Source organism: Artemia franciscana, unplaced genomic scaffold (assembly GCF_032884065.1).
Source record: "Artemia franciscana unplaced genomic scaffold, ASM3288406v1 Scaffold_923, whole genome shotgun sequence".
NCBI lineage: Eukaryota > Metazoa > Arthropoda > Branchiopoda > Anostraca > Artemiidae > Artemia > Artemia franciscana.
In genome coordinates this window covers 152,583-169,642 of record NW_027069057.1, presented here as the reverse complement: position 1 = coordinate 169,642, position 17,060 = coordinate 152,583, and the positions used below count along the sequence as shown (strand labels likewise).

The 17,060-nt window shown below is 36.5% G+C and overlaps 1 protein-coding gene across 1 annotated transcript in view; it reads right to left on the bottom strand.

Annotated features, from left to right (window-relative positions):
* Positions 1-17,060, bottom strand: part of LOC136043748 (NBAS subunit of NRZ tethering complex-like) — a gene marked incomplete at its 3' end in the record, with an annotated part of 153,175 nt that overhangs the window by 61,174 nt on the left and 74,941 nt on the right. The window contains 2 exon segments of the mRNA XM_065728669.1: positions 4,789-4,994; positions 12,474-12,915. Of these exon segments, the coding sequence (XP_065584741.1) occupies positions 4,789-4,994; positions 12,474-12,915 (648 nt within the window).

Below are 17,060 nucleotides of genomic sequence, written 5' to 3'. Positions count from 1 at the left end.
CCTTTTTTTAGTTTTTTCAGTTTTTTTTTAGTTTTTTATTGGTTTTTACCTTTATTTTAGCTTATTTTTCAGTTTTTTCCTTTTTTTTAGTTTTTTTTGTTTTTAGTTTTTTTAGTTTTTTTCCTTTTTTTAGTTTTTTTAGTTTTTTTAGTTTTTTAGCTTTTTTATTTTTTTTTATTAGTTTTTAGTTTTTTTGTAGTTTTTGCCTTATTTTAGTTTTTTTAGTTTTTTAGCTTTTTTATTAGTTTTTAGTTTTTTTTGTAGTTTTTGCCTTTTTTTAGTTTTTTTAGTTTTTTAGCTTTTTTATTTTTTTTATTAGTTTTTAGTTTTTTTGTAGTTTTTGCCTTTTTTTAGTTTTTTCAGTTTTCAGTTTTGTCACCTGATCCAGTTTTTTCAGGTGACGTCACCTGATCCATCCACAGATCCACACACAGACAACTTATTTTTATATATATAGATATATATATATATATATATATATATATATATATATATATATATATATATATATATATATATATATATATATATATATATATATATATATATCTGTACATATAAATATATCCCATTGTCTGTACATATAAATAGATTGTCAGGTTTACCGACTCTTGAACATACAACATATAACTGTCCATGGGAAAAACAATCCGTATTCAGATCTATACCTCATTATTCTAGCATTGCCCTTGAGCTTTGTTGATGGTGATTGCTAATCAAACATTCCCTGTGTCCCCATCGTCATTTATATATCCCCTTGTGTCCCCCGGCGTCCCCGTTGTAGTTGTGTCCCTGTGTACTAGTCGTCATTTATAGTCGACAAACATGATGTCAGTCGACACACAAACATGACGTCAGTCGACACACGTCCCAGTCGTCATTTGTGTCCCGGTGTCCCAGTCTGTAATTTATCTTTGAGTGTCCCGGTCATCATTTATATTCCCTGTGTCCCGGTCTGTATATACATTCGTTTTTGAATCTGTATATGATGAAATAAATTTTTTGTTTTTTTCCTTTTTTTCTTTTTAGTTTTTTTTTTGGTTTTAACCTATTTTTTAGCTTTTTAGTTTTTTTTCTTTTTTCTTTTTAGTTTTTTTTGTAGTTTTTACCTTTTTTAGTTTTTTTCTTTTTATTTTTTTTTAGTTTTCTTTTTCTCCTTTATTTTTCAGTTTTTTTCCTTTTTTAGTTTTTTTTTCTTTTTTAGTTTTTTTTTTAGTTTTTTAGCTTTTTTAGTTTTTTTAGTAGTTTTTTAGCTTTTTTAGTTTTTTTAGTAGTTTTTATCTGTTTTTTAGTTTTTTTCTTTTTTAGTTTTTTTCTTCTTTTGTATTAATGCTAAAGCCAAGGTTCGAACCTGGAATTTCTCGGACCTAGAACCTGGAACATAACGCTTTACCAACTCAGCTACTTTGGCTTGAATACATTTACTTTTTTTAGTTTTTTTACTTTTATTTTTATGCGTAAATAATATGGCGCGTAACGACTTACGCACACGGGGGGCTTGGGGGGCGCTTCGGGGGCACAGAGGGGATACATAAATGACGACAGGGACACAGGGAATATTCGATTAGCAATCACAATCAACAAAGCTCAAGGGCAATCATTAGAATAATGAGGTATAGATCTGAATGACGACCGCAACACTCAAAGAGAAATTACAGACTGGGACACCGGAACACAAATGACGACCGGGACACAGAGAATATAAATGACAACCGGAACACAGGGACACAACTACAACGGGGACGCCGGGGGGCACAGGGGAATATATAAATGACGACGGGGACACAGGGAATGTTCGATTAGCAATCACCATCAACAAAGCTCATGGGCAATCATTAGAATAATGAAGTATAGATCTGAATACAGATTGTTTTTCCCATGGACAATTATATGTTGCATGTTCAAGAGTCGGTAAACCTGACAATCTATTTATATGCACAAACAATGGGACAGCCAAGAATGTTGTATATTCGCAAGTTTTACGTCGTTAAAAACATATATATATCTATCTATATTCACAGGTGGGACACAGGGACACAACTAAAATGGCGCGTAACGACTTACGCGCGCAGGGGGCTTGGGGGGGGGTGTGGTGCAAAGCGCCCCCACCAAGCTTCGCGCCACCCCCCCCCCCCCAAAAAAAAAAAAAACTAAAAAAGAAAAAAACTAAAAAAAGAAAAATCAAGAAAGGAGAAAAAAACTAAAAATAAAGAAGAAAAAGAAAACTAAAAAAGAGGAAAAAAATAAAAAAACTTTAAAAGGTAAAAAACTAAAAAAACTAAAAAGAAAAAAAGGATAAAAACTAGAAAAAACTATAATAAACTAAAATAACAGAAAAACTGAAAAAACATCAAAAATCTAAAAAAAAAATAAAAAACAAAAAAGAAAAAAAAACTAAAAAAGAAAAACTAAAAAAACTAAAAAATCAAAAAACTAAATAATAAAAAAAAAACAACTTAAAACAGAAACCCAAAAGTTTGAGGTTTATTACAAATTGTTGAGCTTTAGAATGTTAAGCTTTAGAAGTGTCAATTAATGCCAAAAAGGAATTATCATAGAATGTTACCAAAAATTGAACACCAGGACGAAACACTGGAGCAACGCAAAACCAGGCTTGCGGTTCAAAGAGAAAGGGCCAGATCAAAAATGTGTAATTTACGTCAACGAAGGCGTGTCGAGGAACCACGAGAGCAACGTGAAACCAGACTTACAGTTGACAGAGAAAGTAAAAAAAGAAGGCGTGTCGAGGAACTACCAGAGCAGCGCGACACCAGACTTGATGCTGAAAGAGAAAGTAAGTAAAGAAGGCGTGTCGAGGAACGAGGAACGCGAAACCAGGCTTGCAGCTGATAGAGAAGGTAAAAAAAGAAGGCGTGTCGCTGTATTACAAAAGCAATGCGTATATAATCGCCTGGCATTCAGGAACAGCCCAGTCGATTATTATAGCTTGTTTATATATAAAAATAAGTTGTATGTATGTTTGACGACTTACGTCATTATAAAGATTGAGCACTATGACGTCATGTATGTATTTTGTATGTCTGTATATGACGTCATTATAAGTGTATAAGGGTTACGATTCAAAGAGAATATTTAGTATAAATCCTACAACGGCAGAAGAAACAGCCGAGGAATCAAATCGTGTGAGAAATTTTAGTATAAATCCTACAATGGCAGAAGAAACAGCCGAGGAAGCGGCTCAAAGAGTTAATGCCAAAAGGCTTGCGGCTAAAAGAAAAAGTAAGAAAAGAAAGCGTGCCGAGGAATCACAACGTGAAAACAGGATCACGGCTCAAAGAGAAATTACCAAAAAAAAATAATGCCGAGGAATCACAAGAACAACGTGAAAACAGGCTTGAGGCTCAAAGAGAAATTACCGAAAAAAGCATGCCGAGGAATCACAAGAACAACGTAAAAACAGGCTTGCGGCTCAAAGAGATATTGCCAAAAGAAAACGTGCCGAGGAATCACAAGAACAACGTGAAAACAGGCTTGCGGCTCAAAGAGATAATGCCAAAAGAAAACGTGGCGAGGAATCACAAGAGCAACGTCAAAATTATCGCCTGGCATTAAGGTACAGCCCAGTCGATGATTATAGCTTGAGTAGATGTGTTCAAATCAGGACTGTCTAAAATTTATCCCTATTGCAAGGCCTTGAAATACCAGAGCCATTGAAGACTTTATGACGTTACAGACAGGGACACCGGGACACAAGGAATACAAATGACGACCGGGACACTCAAAGAGAAATTACACACCGAGACACCGGGACACAAATGACGACCGGGACACAGGGACACAACTACAACTACGCCGGAAGGGCACAGGAGGGGGGGTATATAAATTATGACTGGAACACAGGGAATATTCGATTAGCAATCACCATCAACAAAGCTCAAGGGCAATCATTAGAAAAATGCGGTACATATCTGAATACGAATTGTTTTCCCATGGACAATTAATGTTGCATTCAAGAGTCGGTAAACCTGACAATCTATTTATATGCTCAGACAACGGGACAGCAAAGAATGTTGTATATTCGTAAGTTTTACGTTGGGGCGGCACGAAGCGCCCTACCAACTAGGTGTCGGTGTGGCACGAAGCGCCACACCAACAGCTAGTTTATATATTCATATATATATATATATATATATATATATATATATATATATATATATATATATATATATATGGCTGCCCTGTTAGAGGATGACTAGCGTCCTATTGTTCGTATCTACAATAATAAAGGCTTATGTTTCGCCTTTAAAGAGTTCGAGCCGAAATCGACAGATACTGTCGCCTGTATTGCTTCACAATTTTGACCCATGAGTCAAGGTTGTTGGAACATTTTACGGGACCTTAGCATCGTAGATCTAGCTGGCACGGTCCTATAGCTATCAAAATGGCAGACACGTTTGTTCTTTCGACATTTGAAATATCAGTGTCTGTATTAACAATTCTTCTGACAAAGGTTATTCACAAAAATAGTGTCTAGTATTTTAGTGACAAGGTGCTTAAAAAAAATATCTTATGCACTTTCACATTTCAAGATAAACTTATTTTCAATATTTCTTCACGTTTGGCATTTTAGATTTTAACAAGTAATTGCAACAACCTTTTCTCATTATTTAAAAGCTAAAGAAAATTCTAAAAAATCAACAAAATTTTATTGGTTTCTAAAAATACAAATAAAACTAACTTTCAACTGATTTTTTATTTTGCATTTATTTTTTAACCCTGAATTGTCTTTTCAAACGTCCTGAAAAAAATGTTGAGATTTGTACTTACATTGCTAGGCCGATGATAGTATCACTTTTATACTGCCTATCTACAGCAAACCGACCAGTGTCTACATTAGGATCAAGCTGCTTCAGCTGCCGTCCTTGAATCGCATCTCCAAGGAATTTCCAAGACTGCTGAAGGAGATCATGACACTGTTTAAGCTCATTTGTATCCAATTTGCTCTTCGGAATTTTCAATGCCCGTTGGATCACCTGATAAAAAGTTAGAAAGTGTCATCCTCATTTGAATTATAAAAAAAAAAAAAAAATTATCTAATGAGTTAGTTAGAATTTTGACAATATTGTATATCGACCCTCTTTAAGCAAGCTATTAATGTGATGTATCAATGTATATATGTATTTTTTTTCTCGAAAACGGTTCAATATTTTTTCCTGGAACTTGGCATGCTGACAATTTTCTGGCCTGAAAAACTTACTTAGATAGGCGACTTTGGGAAATCCATTTAGAACCTTAATTTTTGAAAGATATTTTTCATGTAAATTACATTACATTCTTATGCATTTAAGGAGCAACTTCCATCATTTTTGTCCGGGGGTGATCGTATCGTTTTTGGTATCTATGACGCAAGCGAAAACATGCAACATAAGAAATGACTCCGAAGAGCTAAAGCAAATGGCAAGGAACAAGCAAAAATGAGAATCACATTTAATCTAAAAAAGATCTTGTACAACGAAATATATGGTTAGGAGACAACCGACAGCAAGAATCACAAGAGTCGCTTGCTAGTTACAAGATATGCGACAGCGACAATCACAAAGAATCGGAAACCAAAATGATGCACAACGATTTATGCTCAGAAGAGATACAACAACGAGTGTTACAGAGAATCGCGAACAAAAATGAGCATAATGGAATCTGCAGTTAGAAGAAAAGCAACAGAAAGAATCACAACGAAAAGCATACGAAAATGATGCAAAACAAATTGTGTGGTTAGGAGACAAGTGACAGAGAGCATCATCAATCGAACAGAAAGCATTCACGAAACAATCAAATTTACAATAGAATGAAGGAACGCGCTGTTCTAGCACTACTAAAAAAGAAGCAAGTAAAAGTAACCCTAGATTATCTATCGCCTCCCAGGAGAATGCAAATCTTATATAAGTTATGATTCTATGAAGGACGATTGAATAAGTGAGGAAGGAGGAATTCAATTCACGCCAGAATTTTCCAATTCAGCTGAAATTTCTGATTCGGAATCCCAAGACTTCTAAACTATAACTCGATAATTATGCTGATGAGCAATTTAGATCTTTCAGATGGCATGCGTAATGAAACACGCTTTGTTGTTGCTGAATTAGGTAGCAACGTAATTTGCTGAATTTGGTAGCAACGCGTGCGCTTCATTTTCGTGTATCACTACCTCAGACATGACTCCTTACCTTTTTCTTTAGCTGTTCGTATTCATTCAAAATCATGTGTAATTTCACATGACGTCATAAACACCAAAAAAACTTCTTTCCCAGCTTTCCCCCAGCCGTTATATTTTTGCTTTAATGGCGTTGTTATACAATTCAATAGCAACCAAGGATATTTCAATTCTATACCCTCTGAAATATCCAAATTACGCATTGGCATAATCATCGTTTTATTCTTTAGTTTCCAGTCAATGGGTGACAAATCAGGAATGTCAGATTCCGATATGAATTCAATTCCTCCTTCTTGTTTATCCTTTACAGCACTAAAATATTACGTCCCTAATTCCATTGTATTTTCTGAAATATCTAAATTGCGCAATTGCATAATTATCGCGATATTAATTAGTTTTAAACAACATTTTCCTTTACACTACAATGTGATTTTTGTTTCTTGTTCCATGCCATTTTCTTTAGCTGTTTAAATTATCATCTTGTGCAATTTTGACCATATCATAGATGCTAAAGACTAATTCCTCTTTCCTGTTCATTGACCATAGACACACACACACTAAACTAACACCTTCCTCCATTATATTGTAATTTTGCTTCGTCTTCTAACCGCAGATTTCGTTTTGCAACATTTTCGTTTGCAAATCAATGTGATTTTTATTATTTCTTGTTCCATACCTTTTTCTTTAGCTGTTTAAAGTCATTTGTCATCTTTAGTAGTTTCGCATACGTCATAGATATTAAAAACTTGGGTAAAAAATGATGTAATTTTTGTTCTTTGTATGTATATAATGGGACGTAACTCCCATAACTATTTTCTGCCACGAGTTCAATTCTTAGCTCCAGTTCATCCTTCACAGACACCAAAATAGCTTCTCTCCATTCCAGAGTGATCAAAAAAATCTGACGTGAATTCATTTTCTTCTTTCTGTGTATCTTTGCACAGCAATTTTAATTGTTGTAATTTTGTTTTGTCTTCAAACAGCAGACTTCGTTGTACACCTTTCACCTTTTCAATTCAATGTGAACCTTACTGTTTCTTGGTCCATTTCTTTGTCTTTAGCTACTAAGAGTAATTTGACATTTTGTGCAATTTTGCATGCGCTATAGACACTAAAAAATGATATGACTAATCCTGGAAGAAAATGATACAATTTCTGCTCTTGAAATGTATATAATAATGACATCCCTCACATAAATTATATTTCAAAAATTAAGGCTCTAATGAATTTTCTCAAACTCATTCCCAATCAGGATCATTTTTTCAGGTCAGAAAATTCCAGGGTGCCAATTTTTGAAAAAAAAAGTATGCAGGCGTTTTCAAGAAAAAAATTATACATCTATCTATATATATAAATAAGTTGTTTGTGTGTCAACTGACGTCATGTTTGTCGACTGACGTCATGTTTGTCGACTGACGTCATTATAAGGATTGAGCATTATGACGTCATGTATGTATTTTGTATGTTTGTATATGACGTCAAAGGCTTTGTATATGACGTCAAAGGCTTTGTATATGACGTCATTATCAAACAGTTCGTGGTAACGAACTGTAGTAAGGAGCGACCCGACTCAATAGTAACCAAAACTCTAAAAAATTGAATTTTGATACCAATAGCTACACCAAAAGAATCGCAATTTAATGCTGATTTAAAATACATAAGTTTCATCAAGTTTAGTCTTACCCATCAAAAGTTACGAGCCTGAGAAAATTTGCCTTATTTAAGAAAATAGGGGGAAACACCCCCTAAAAGTCATAGAATCTTAACGAAAATCACACCATCAGATTCAGCGTATCAGAGAACCCTACTGTAGAATCCTATCTATAAAAATGTGGAATTTTGTATTTTTTGCCAGAAGACAAATCACGGGTGCGTGTTTATTTGTTTTTTTGTTGTTTTTTTTTCTTTTTCCTAGGGGTCACCGTATCGACCAAGTGGTCCTAGAATGTCGCAAGAGGGCTCATTCTAACGGAAATGAAAAGTTCTAGTGCCCTTTTTAAGTGACCATAAAAATTGGAGGGCATCTAGGCCCCCTCCCACGCTCATTTTTTTCCCAAAGTCAACGGATCAAAATTTTGAGATAGCCATTTTGTTCAGCATAGTCGAAAACCATAATAACTATGTATTTGGGGATGATTTACTCCCCCACAATCCCTGGGGGAGGGGCTGCAAGTTACAAACTTTGACCAGTGTTTACATATAGTAATGGTTATTGGGAAGTATACAGACGTTTTCAGGGGGATTTTATTTTGTTTGGGGGGTGGGGCTGAGGGGAGGGGGCTATGTTGGAGGATCTTTCCTTGGAGGAATCTGTCATGGGGGAAGAAAAATTCAAGGAAAAGGGCGCATGATTTTCTAGCATTACTATAAGAAAACAATGAAAAATAAACATAAAAACGTTTTTTCAAATGAAAGGAAGGAGTAGCAATGAAATTTAAAACGAACAGAGATTATTACGCACATGAGGGGCTGTAAAAATACTTTAGCATAAAGAGCGAGGTATTTAGGAGGAGATAAATACCTCGCTCTTTATGCTAAAGTATTTTTAGTAATTTCAACTATTTATTCTACGGCCTTTCTGATTCAGGGGTCATTCTTAAAGAATTGGGACAAAACTTAAGATTTAGTGTAAAGAGCGAGGTATTAACAAGGATACAAACCCCCTTGTATACATAATAAAAATATAAGATTATGAAAGTTTGTTACGTAAGTTGCTAATTTATAAGTTACGTATATTTTTTACTAATAAAAACGTTCGTTAAAAATTAAAAGTTCTAGTTGCCTTTTTAAGCAACCGAAAAATTGGAGGGCAACTAGGCCTCCTTCTCCACCCCTTATTTCTCAAAATCGTCTGATCAAAACTAAGAGAAAGCCATTTAGCCAAAAAAAGAATTAATATAAAAATTTCATTTTAATAATTCATGTGCGGAGAGCCAAAACCAGACATGCATTAATTCAAAAACGTTCAGAAATTAAATAAAAAAAACTAATTTTTTTAGCTGAAAGTAAGGAGCGACATTAAAACTTAAAACGAACAGAAATTACTCCGCATATAAAATGGGTTGTCCCCTCCGCAATCCCTCGCTCTTTACGCTAAAGTTTGACTCTTTACCACAATTCTACTTTTTAAAACAATTAAAAGCTTTAGCGTAAAGAGCGAGGGATTGCGGAGGGTACAACCCATTTTATATACGGAGTAATTTCTGTTCGTTTTAAGTTTTAATGTCGCTCCTTACTTTCAGCTAAAAAAATTAGTTTTTTTTTTATTTAATAAGTACATAAGAAGGCGTTTCAAAGAGAAATTTTTAGTATAGATCTTAAAATGACAGAAGAAACAGCCGAGGAAGCTGCTCAAATAGTTAATTCAAAAAGAAATTTTAGTATAAATCCTACAATGGCAGAAAGAACAGCCGAGGAAGCTGCTCAAAGAGTTAATGCCAAAAAGCTTGCGGCTAAAGAACGCAAAACCGCGCCGTTAGATGAAAATCAACCTGGACAGCGAGAGACAAAACGTATCAAAACTGAAAATGATAGCGATGATGATTGGATTTGGGATTTTGACTTGGATAAGGGCATCAATGCCTACCAGATTTTAGTTAAAAAAACAAAGGTTCGGCGATATGTATTTCATAGTGACGAAAGACAAGCCAAGGTAAAAAAAAAAAAACAAAAAAAAAAACTTGAAAGTGATACCGATGATAAAAAAAAACGACGTTGAAAGGACTATCGTTTCCAGTTGCAACATATTTTCCACAAAAATAATAATTTAGTGCTTCTGTTCAAAACAGCAATCGAATTGATGCCTACTGATGCGCAACTATCAACGAACTGGCAATCGTTATGGTCGGTGATCAGTTCTTACCTCGAGATAATATTCTTTATAGGCGAAACAATCAGTTGACAAGAATTGCTTAAACTCATCGATGCTTTAATATTAAATTGATAAATCCAGCCACTAACAAAGAAACGGATAAGAAATGCAGCGCAATGAAATATTATGCCTATAGATTAATGATTCGTCATTTATTACATTTACATATAATCCATCTTGGGATTAGATACAACAGCTTTTACATCCTGGACAATCGCCGGTTCATAGACATGACATTACGGCCCGTGTCTTTCGGCAAAATTGCTCTCCTTCATCTCCTACAGGGTTATGGGAGAAATACAAATCGCAAGTGGTCGAGAATATACTCCACCGAATACGGCTAGAAAGGTCAGATATGACCTTGGACTTTACAACAGAAATTTATAACTACACTTTAGTTATGATTGAAGATTTGTGCTTATCTATTGCAAACAAACTTCTCAAGCATTTGGGAATGCCTTCACCTAATCGTACTGCTTCTATTTCTACATGAGTAGAATGGGATCGTGAACAAAGTTAAAACACAATCGATCTATTGTCGTTACATACCAGGACACCGAGACACAAGGAATAAAAATGACGACCGGGACACTCAAAGAGAAATTCCTTCCGGGACACAAATGACAAGCGGGACACAGGGAATATAAATGACGACCGGGAAACAGGGAATATAAATGACGACCGGGACACAGGACACAACTACAACGGGGACGCCGGAAGGGCACATAGGGATATATAAATGACAACGGGGACACAGGGAATATTCAATTAGCAATTACCATCAACAAAGCCCAAGGACAATCATTAGAAAAATGCGGTATAGATCTGAATACGGATTGTTTTCCCATGGACAATTATATGTTGGATGTTCAAGAGTCGGTAAACCTGACAATCTATTTATATGCACAGACAATGGGACAGCGAAGAATATTGTATATTCGCAAGTTTTACGTAGTTAAAAACATATATATATCTATCTATATTCACAGGTGGGACACAGGGACATAACTACAATGGCGCGTAACTAATGTGGCGCGTAACGACTTACGCGCGCGGGGGGGCTTGGGAGGGGGGACGAAGCGCCCCCACCAACAGCTAGTACATAAATAATAATGGCCCCGTCGGGATTATCGTTTAAACAAAATCAAGACATGACATCCATAGCTTAGTTAAGCTTATTAACATCTACCATTATATGTATAACAGTCAGGTTGGCCCAACAGAATATATAAATACATGGTTGCCCCTTCAAAGAAAGTAGATATACATTATCAATATTAAGCGACTATCTTATTTGCAATTGTTTGGTTTATCCTGTTTAAGATTTAGTTTTGAATGTTTTTGTGACACATATTATGGGCATTAAAGCGGGGATTCCGTCCTTACCCATGTCAATTTGAAGTTTCTCTGAGAGAAGCTTCTGCACCAGGTTCTGAGCACCTACTACCTTTAGAAGTTGCGTGGTCCCATCTATGTACAAGGTTTTGTACTTAAACATTGAGAATACTCGTTAAGTGTATCTTAATATGGACTTCACAAAAACACCTGGAGATCTGGCTTGACAAAGGAGCAACATACGGTAATCGGTAATTCGTATTCCAGGTTTTGCAATGGGTCTCTGGGTCCCGGTTCCGTTTATTGGCTGGCAAAAGAATTTGAATACTTCGGAATAAGACATTTAATGTTAAAGCCGTCCTGTGGTGGCGCAGTGGATTTGACCTTTGCTTGGTAATACGGGACCCAGAGATCGAATCATGCTGCAGCAATGCACTGCAGGGCCGACGCAGGGACCTTAGTAGTCAAGAAGCGTTGTTAATCTGATACAATACAATGTTAAAACCTAAACAGTCTTCATCAATCACTGTCCATTATAGCCAAGCATATTGAATTTACTCCTTCACCAGTGCGCTCTCATTCAGCCCAGCTCTCATAAAGTCTTGTGGTCAAAAAGATCTCAGTTTGGGCTCTCGAAAAGTCCTACTCAAGATGTGACAAATAAACTTTACAGAAGAGCGAAAATCTTTGAGATTTACTGGCTGATTTTTACTTGTGTTACTTAAAGATCAATCAATTGAAAGATGCCAGTCTTTTTCAAGTTTTGTGTATTCAAAGTCCTAGTTTCTACTATTCCTTCAAATATCCTGTGTAAGCCTGTGCTAAGGCACATGTTTGGCAGAACACCTTTAGTATCATAGAAGCCCCGTCAATGCTAAATAGAATAAGTGCTATACTTATTTACACCTAAGGTAAGCCTTTTCTCCAGGGTTTTTTTTTACGACGGCTTTAAAAAATTTATACAAATGACAAAAATAAAAAACAGACACAAAAAACTACCGAAAGATAAATAAAACATATTTTTTTTCTACTTATAAAGATATTCCTTCTTAGCTATTAAACTGCTGTATTGCGCATTTTCCATTGAAATTTACTTACCTCCCTGAAACTACGACGAAACAGATTCTCCGAAGTTTGAAAATGCTGCATTCCAGCAAGTATACGAACTGAAAGTTGATATGTGAGGTAAAACAGGCCCGTCTCTGTAAATTTCAGCCTCTCAAAAATCTTTGAGACCTCTGCCAAGTCCGTTTGATATAACATCAAAGCGTGAAACTGTAAGTGATTATCTTCAAATTCATGCTGCATAAGATCACACCACACATTTCTGTTCAATGACTCATTGGAAAGAACTAGGTAGTTCACAAACAGTCTGAAAAAATCCAGAAGCTCGTTTTCAGGCCTTAGAATCGGGATGGACTCTAATCTTGTTTCTGACGGGCTTGACTTATAACTTTCATTCCAAGCATCTTCGTAGAATTCAGGGACTCGGAAAAACTCGTTGTTACTGTGGACGTCCGAAGTACTATAGCTATTACGCCTAGAAAATAATGAACATAATTATGAAATGGTTTAGGGATAGTAACATGTGTTTAAAAGCCCTAATACTCAACTGCATAACATCTTGAAACTTGACTGACGGGACGGAGCCAATCGAAAGAGCCTCTTGCTTTATCTTATGAAAAAAGCTAAACATAAAACTCAAAAACATTGTGAACAGCCATACTTGTTTATGGCAGCAATTCATTTTTTGTCCCCATTCCATTGTTCTACTGTGGGGTGCAAAAAATCATTAATCCCACTCGTAATAAAAACAAAACAAAAGCTTTCCACTTAAGAGTTAGTCATGCATCCTATTTTTACCCATCTTTAGTTTATACAATTCCAGGAAAATTTATCTTCTGCTTTAGCTGCAGCAGCCGGCTCTTTTTCATCTAAACTCATTTCATAATTTCCTATTATATTAATATTTTGAGGAATTTGTCAACCCCTTTGAAAAGTTTCTGCATATTAACAAGAGCTAAGAGCTCATATGGCACTTGTCACAAGGCATGAACAGCTAAGAGCCAAGAGATCATATTGTATGAGCTCTAACAAAATTCTATGAATCCATAGATTGATTTAAAAGGAAACAAAGAGGCTTAATGCTGGTTAGGATTTAAAATAAGAGCTCTGAGTCACGATGTCCTTCTAAATATCAAAATTCATTAAGATCCGATCACCCACCCGTATGTTATAAATACCTAATTTTTTCTAATTTTTCCTCTCCCTTTAGCCCCCCAGATTGTCGAATCTGGGAAAACGACCTTATCAAGTCAATTTGTGCAGCTCCCTGACATGCCTACCAATTTTCATCGTCCTAGCAGGTCCAGAAGCACCAAACTCGCCAAATCACTGAACCCCTTCCCCCCAACTCCCCCAAAGAGAGCGAATCCAGTACGGTTCCGTCAATCACGTATCAAGGACATTTTCTTATTCTATCCACCAAGCTTCATCCCGATTCCTCCACTCAAAGTGTTTTCCAAGATTTACCCCTCCAACTCCCCCCAATGTCAAAAGATCTGGTCGGAATTTGAAATAAGAGCTCTGAGACATGAATTCCTTTTAAATATCAAATTTCATTAAGATCCGATCATCTATTCGTAAGATAAATATACCCCAATTTTCACGTTTTCCAAGAATTCCGGTTTCCCCCTCTAATCCCCCCAATGTCACAGGATCTGGTCGGAATTTAAAATTAAAGCTTTAAGCACAAGATCCTTGTAAATATCAAATTAAATTAAGATCTGGTCACCCTTTCGTAAGTTACAAATACATCATTTTCCAAATTCCCCCCCCCCCCAACTCCACCAAAGAGAGCAGATCCGGTCCGGTTATGTAAGTCACGTATCTTAGACAGGTTTTTATTCTTCTCATCCAGTTTCATCCTGATCTCACCGCTTTAAGTATTTTCAAAGATTTTCGGTACCCCCCAGCTTCCCCCCCCACCCCAATTACGCTGGATCCAGTTTAGATTTAAAATAAGATATCTGAGTTACGAGGTCCTTCTAAATATGAAATTTCATTAAGATCCGATCACTCCTTGGTAAGTGGAAAATACGTCATTTTTTCTAATTTTTCAGAATTACCCCCCCCCCCCCCCCCAATAAAGCGGATCCGTTCCAATTATGTAAATCACGAATCTAAGACTTCTACTTATTTTTCCCACCAAGTTTCATTTTGATCCCTCCAATCTAAGCGTTTTCAATCATTTTAGGTTTCCCCACCCCAAACTCCCCCCAATGTCACCAGATCCGGTCGGGGTGCAAAAAATCATTAATCCCACTCGTAATAAAAACAAAACAAAAGTTTTCCACTTAAGAGTTAGTCATGCATCCCTATTTTTACCCATCTTTAGCTTATACAATTCCAGAAAAATTTAGCTTCTGCTTTAGCTGCTGCAGCCGGCTCTTTTTCATCTAAACTCATTTCATAATTTCCTATTATATTAATATTTTGAGGAATTTGTCAACCCCTTTGAAAAGTTTCTGCATATTAACAAGAGCTAAGAGCTCATATGGCACTTGTCACAAGGCATGAACAGCTAAGAGCCAAGAGATCATATTGTATGAGCTCTAACAAAATTCTATGAATCCATAGATTGATTTAAAAGGAAACAAAGAGGCTTAATGCTGGTCAGGATTTAAAATAAGAGCTCTGAGTCACGATGTCCTTCTAAATATCAAAATTCATTAAGATCCGATCACCCACTCGTATGTTATAAATACCTAATTTTTTCTAATTTTTCCTCTCCCTTTAGCCCCCCAGATGGTCGAATCTGGGAAAACGACTTTATCAAGTCAATTTTACCAATTTTCATCGTCCTAGCACGTCCAGAAGCACCAAACTCGCCAAATCACTGAACCCCTTCCCCCAACTCCCCCAAAGAGAGCGAATCCAGTAAGGTTCCGTCAATCACGTATCAAGGACATTTGCTTATTCTATCCACCAAGCTTCATCCCGATTCCCCCACTCAAAGTGTTTTCCAAGATTTACCCCTCCAACTCCCCCCCCCAATGTCAAAAGATCTGGTCGGGATTTGAAATAAGAGCTCTGAGACATGAATTCCTTCTAAATATCAAATTTCATTAAGATCCGATCATCTATTCGTAAGATAAATATACCCAAATTTTCACGTTTTCCAAGAATTCCGGTTTCCCCCTCTAATCCCCCCAATGTCACAGGATCTGGTCGGAATTTAAAATTAGAGCTTTAAGCACAAGATCCTTCTAAATATCAAATTAAATTAAGATCTGGTCACCCTTTCGTAAGTTACAAATACATCATTTTCCACATCCCCCCCCCAACTCCACCAAAGAGAGCAGATCCGGTCCGGTTATGTCAGTCACGTATATTAGACAGGTTTTTATTCTTCTCATCCAGTTTCCGCCTGATCTCACCGCTATAAGTATTTTCAAAGATTTCCGGTACCCCCCAGCTTCCCCCCCACCCCAATTACGCTGGATCCAGTTTAGATTTAAAATAAGAGATCTGAGTTACGAGGTCCTTCTAAATATGAAATTTCATTAAGATCCGATCACTCCTTGGCAAGTTGAAAATACGTCATTTTTTCTAATTTTTCAGAATTGCCCCCCCCCCCCAATAAAGCGGATCCGTTCCAATTATGTAAATCACGAATCTAAGACTTCTACTTATTTTTCCCACCAAGTTTCATTTCGATCCCTCCAATCTAAGCGTTTTCAATCATTTTAGGTTTCCCCACCCCAAACTCCCCCCAATGTCACCAGATCCGGTCGGAACTTAAAATAAGAGCTTTGAGACACGATATCCTTCTGAATATAAATTTCATTGAGATCCGATCACCCGTTCGTAAGTTAAAAATACCTAATTTTTTCTAATTTTTCACAATTAACCCCCCCCCAACTACCCCAAAGAGAGCAGATTCATTCCGGCTATGTCAATCATGTATCTAGGACTTGTGCTTATTTTTCCCACCAAGTTTCATCCCGATCCCTCCGCTCTAAGTGTTTTCCAAAGTTTTAGGTTTCCCCCTCTCAACCCCCCCCCCAATGTCACCAGATCCGGTTGGATTTAAAATAAGAGCTCTGAGACACGATATCCTTCTAAATATAAAATTACATTTAGATCCGATCACCCGTTCGTAAGTTAAAAATACCCTATTTTTTCTAGTTTTTCAAAATTAACCCCCCCCCCAACTACCCCAAAGAGAGCATATCCGGTCCGGTTATGTCAGTCACGTATCTTAGACAGGTTTTTATTCTTCCCATCCAGTTTCATCCTGATCTCACCGCTTTAAGTATTTTCTAAGATTTCCGGTTCACCCCAACTGCCCCCCCCCCCAATTACGCTGGATTCAGTTGAGATTTAAAATGAGAGATCTGAGTTACGAGGTTCTTCTAAATATGAAGTTTCATGAAGATCCGATCACTCCTTCGTAAGTTGAAAATAGGTCGTTTTTTCTAATTTTTCAGAACACCCCCCCCCCAATAGAGCGGATCCGTTCCAATTATGTAAATCACGTATTTAAGACTTCTGCTTATTTTTCCCACCAAGTTTCATCTCGATTCCTCCATTCTAAGCGTTTTCCATCCTTTTAGGTTCCCCCACCCCAAACTTCCCCCAATGTCACCAGATCCGGTCGGGACTTAGAATAAGAGCTTTGAG